At 40.4% G+C, this 4,172-nt stretch overlaps 2 protein-coding genes across 2 annotated transcripts in view; one reads left to right on the forward strand and one right to left on the reverse strand.

Annotated features, from left to right (window-relative positions):
* On the forward strand, positions 599 to 1,900 carry LOC107640679 (protein ALP1-like). Its single transcript, XM_016344186.2, has one exon. The coding sequence runs from the start codon at positions 599 to 601 to the stop codon at positions 1,898 to 1,900; it is 1,302 nt and encodes a 433-aa protein (XP_016199672.1).
* The window catches only part of LOC107640672 (calcium uptake protein, mitochondrial), a 2,568-nt gene continuing 709 nt past the window's right edge, over positions 2,314 to 4,172 (reverse strand). Inside the window, exons 2-7 of the mRNA XM_016344178.2 lie at positions 4,091 to 4,159; positions 3,785 to 4,008; positions 3,585 to 3,668; positions 3,235 to 3,442; positions 2,811 to 3,107; positions 2,314 to 2,722 (exon numbers count right to left, since the gene is read on the reverse strand). Of these exons, the coding sequence (XP_016199664.1) occupies positions 2,516 to 2,722; positions 2,811 to 3,107; positions 3,235 to 3,442; positions 3,585 to 3,668; positions 3,785 to 4,008; positions 4,091 to 4,159 (1,089 nt within the window). The 3' untranslated portion in view covers positions 2,314 to 2,515. The remainder of the gene's footprint in view (positions 2,723 to 2,810; positions 3,108 to 3,234; positions 3,443 to 3,584; positions 3,669 to 3,784; positions 4,009 to 4,090; positions 4,160 to 4,172) is intronic.

Here is a 4,172-nt window from a genome sequence, read left to right on the forward strand (position 1 = left end):
TCTAATTATTCAAATTATTTGATGGCTAAAAAATTTGGATATAAAAGTAAAATGAGTGTTATACTTTAATGTAATAATTTTTGGTGTTTTTAAAAATTATAGAAATTATATAAATCGGAGAGGGTTTAAAAAATTTTAAAAGTTTAGAGTACATAAATCAGATCCACCGATTTGTATTGAAAAAATTAAAAAAATTGGAGTACACAAATCGGACTGCCCAATTTGTGTACTCCAATTTTTTTTATTTTTCAACACAAATCGGACGGTCTGAGTATAAAAATCGGACGGTACGATTTGTGTACCTAAAAATCGGACGGTCCAATGTACCTCTTAACAATCGGATAATCCGATTTATACTCCGTATATTAAATCATCCCACATTTAAAAAAAATACAGTAGATCACCATTTAAAAAAACACCATTATTAATCTAATATTAAAAATAAAAAAAAAAGTGATTATTTGATATCTCTAATAATTTTTTCTTCCATGAATAATTTGAAAGTGAAATTTTTAAATTGTGTTAAAAATAGATAAGATTAAGAGAGAAAAATAAAATATTAATTGGAAACATTTTTGAGAAAGTAGAATGTGAATGAATGGCACCAAGCGGCGGCACCAAGCGGAAGGCGAAGAAGAAATCCCACCACCACCTGAACCGCCCGAACCGGCCGAACCTGGCGGCGATAATCTCGGCAGTGACAGCCACCGCGAACTCCTTCCTCTCCCAAAACGACCTGACCCTTCTTCCCTCCCAAACCCTCGCACTCGAATCCCTAATCGCATCCACATCCCACTCTCTCTCCACATTCCTTTCTCTCCTTCCCAAACCCTTCGACCCTCTCTCCCTCCCACCTTCACTACCTCCCCCGCAACCCCAATGTTGGTTCCGCCGCTTCCTTTCCGCTGCCAACACCGATTCGCGCTGGCTCCATGCATTCCGCATGTCCCAGCCTTCCTTCTCTCAACTCCTCGACCAACTCTCCCCTTCCCTCCGCTCCGCGCTTCCCCAAATCGCCCCCGATTGCGCCCTAGCCGCCGCCATTTTCCGACTGGCCCATGGCGCCTCCTACGCCGCCGTGGCGCGCCGCTTCGGGATCTCCCTCGCCGAGTCCTGCCGCGCTTTCTTCGCGGTCTGCAAGGCCGTGACTAATAAACTAGGGCACCTTTTCGAGCTACGCACTAATTCCGAGAGGGTTGTGGTGGGTTTCGGGTGGAGCTCCTCGCTCCCCAATTGTGTCGGCGTTCTGGGGTTGGATAAATTCGCGATTGAAAGCAAAATTTTGGGTGAAGATGGGTTCTTGATGGTTCAGGCATTGGTGGATTCCGAAGGTAGGTTCTTGGATGTTTCAGCTGGGTGGCCTAGTACGTTGAAACCCGAAACTGTTTTGCGTCAGAGTAAGCTCTTTCTTGAGATTGAGGAATCCAGAGAGTTGTTGCAAGGGCCATCTTATAAGTTCAGTGATGGTAGTTTGATTCCTCAGTATGTGTTGGGGGATTCGTGTTATCCCCTTTTGCCATGGCTTTTAACACCTTATAATAGGGTGAATGAGGAAGATAGTTTTGGTTCCGCTGAAAGAGCATTCAACTGTGCACACGCACGTGCAATGGGGTTGGTTGGTGATGCCTTTGGGAGGCTAAGGATTAGGTGGCAGATCCTTTCTGATTTAAGGAAGTGGAAAGGGGAGTGTGTTGAGTATTTGCCTTATGTGATTGTGACTTGCTGTTTGCTGCATAATTTCTTGATTAAGTGTAACGAGCCAATGCCGGTTAAAGAAGTGACAATTGTGGAAAAGGAAAGAGCGGATGATGTTGCTTCTGATGGAGTGGTGGATGAGAATGCAATGAGGATAAGGGATGCACTTGCCATGCATTTGAGTAGGGCGAACTTGAGAGGATGAATCAATGAATCAATGTCTGGAAAACCTTGTAGGGACTACCACTTCCGTTAAGTTTGTTGGCTTTCAATGCCCTTTTTATGTGTAACATTTTTGTCATGTATACCACGTGCAGTTTTGATGTACCAATCACAATCAACTGTGATACTGCTTTTCTAGTTAGGGTAGTTTAGCAGCACACCAAGTACAAAAAACGCTTTCTTGTTATTGAGGCTTTGTACTACCAAGAATGTAAAAGTATGAAACTCTTCTTTTCAGTAGCCAAGATGGTTGTGTCTGTCTGCAAAGCTTTTTGTTTCGAAAAGTTCAAGCAATTACATCCTTTGCAGAACAATAATATTCGTAAAAAGAGAAGGTACCGAAGTAACTGAACTTATTTTTCCAGTCAAAAACAGTATGAGAAGCAATAATATTTAAAAGTAGCTGGTTTATCAGTATGTACAAAAATGATCATATGAGGACAAATTCCCAAAGGGAAAGATCTTGGACAAAAAATGAAAATTCAACACTGTACATCTCTGAGTACACAGCAAAATCATGTGATGAATGATAAATCTTCATCCTGTGTTGCTTCATATGGTTGAATTCATTGCAATGCTTAATTAGATTAATTCATCATTAACTTTGAAGCTTAGTTGATGAACGCTTTGTTGCACAGTTCCAAAAGCAAGATAACAAACTCCCCATGCCTTCACGTGCTGCACTGCTTTCTCTTCTTTGTATAACTTTAATAAACTCATCAGCACTCAAGTTTCCATCCCGGTTAGCATCAAAAACATGAAAAATTATGTCAGCAACTGCATCTGTAATAGTGATGCCACATACCTGCATCAATTTAACATTAGCCATAAGATGTCTGTTCATTCATCATTGGAAATGCTCGATACTCAGTATAAAAGGGAGTTTTTAGTACCTGTGATGCTGCTCTCTGAAAATCAGATTTTGTCAACTCTCCACTAATTTGCCCATAGCTGAATATGGCTAGGGAGAAGAATTCCAACTGCTTGCGCAATTCTGCAAAGGCTTCAAACTCTTGAAATGTGATTTTTATGTTTCTGAGGTGCGAATCATCGTTCATTTCCTCCACCCTATCCAACAGTTTGTTTATATGATTGATATCAGCAGCTGCAACCAAGGAAAGTGCGAAATCTTTGGCTGAAATTGTTCCTTTTCTGTTGTAGTCATAGTGAGCAAACTCCAACTTCAAGATCTGCAAAGCAAAATTGTATGTTGTGAAGTGCAAGGTGTTTCTTGCTAATCATAAAAAGTTCTTAGCAGTCCAAATAAAAAAACTTTCAGAATGTGCTGTGAAATCATATTATGATCAGCATACATACCTCTACATGTAAGTCTCTTAAGAACTGAACAAATTTTCCATGTTCCAAACAAGTATTTCCATCTTTGCCAAAGAAATACTCCAATATACCGCCCTCCTCCACCGAACTTTTAATGCCGAGGCGCCGTCCATCCCTGTGGCTAGCCCCCTGTCTGTTTTGAGATCGCATCAAAGCCATCACTTTCTTGAATTCCTCTTTGTCTATTTCCCTGTTAACATGATCCTTAGAGAGCTCAGATGCACAAAGCAGGATATCATTGATAGTGGACAAAATCAATTGTTATTGTAACAATATGTGTATAATCATTATGATTGTGACATTTTTTCTTGAAGGAAGGAAGAAGATCCTACCCATTATTGTTAAGATCAAACATTTTGAAGGCGACTGTGAAGCTGGATTCTGGTATGCTGAGGAGAGTAACAAAAAAGATGTACCTGTAATTGAGGAAGAAATGGATTTGTTATCCAAATTAGCAGCACTTGAAATCTGAACAAACGAGATTGATTCATGCATAGAAGAAGATGTGATAACAACAGAACAGAATACTCACTCTGGAAAAGAAATGACTCCATCATTGTTAGTGTCAAAGAGCATAAAGAATTCAGAGGGTTGACACCGCAATGTACCAGGAACCTGCTCCCCTCTGAGAAAGCCCTCTCTAACACGGTTTGATTCCGAAGGAGGGAACACCGGAACAACAGCACGCATCAAATCTGCAGGTGTCATATAAACCTCGCCACTCGCAGTTTTGATGGATGCAAAGTACTCGAAAACCTGCGAATTAAATGAATAAGAATCAACATCACTGATCATCGAAGAAACACAATGAAAAAGACTAAAAAAGTGAAATGATTACCTTCTCTGGAGGGCTCTGTAAGCGGATACGTTTTTCATAGTTGAAGAATACTCTTCTTCTGTAGCTGTCTGTAAAAGATAAA

This window comes from Arachis ipaensis, chromosome B01, assembly GCF_000816755.2.
Source record: "Arachis ipaensis cultivar K30076 chromosome B01, Araip1.1, whole genome shotgun sequence".
Taxonomy (NCBI): Eukaryota; Viridiplantae; Streptophyta; class Magnoliopsida; order Fabales; family Fabaceae; genus Arachis; species Arachis ipaensis.

What these genes read in the sequence shown, in the direction of transcription:
- LOC107640679 (XM_016344186.2), top strand. Translation starts at nt 599, where the DNA reads ATGGCACCAAGCGGCGGCACCAAGCGGAAGGCGAAGAAGAAATCCCAC.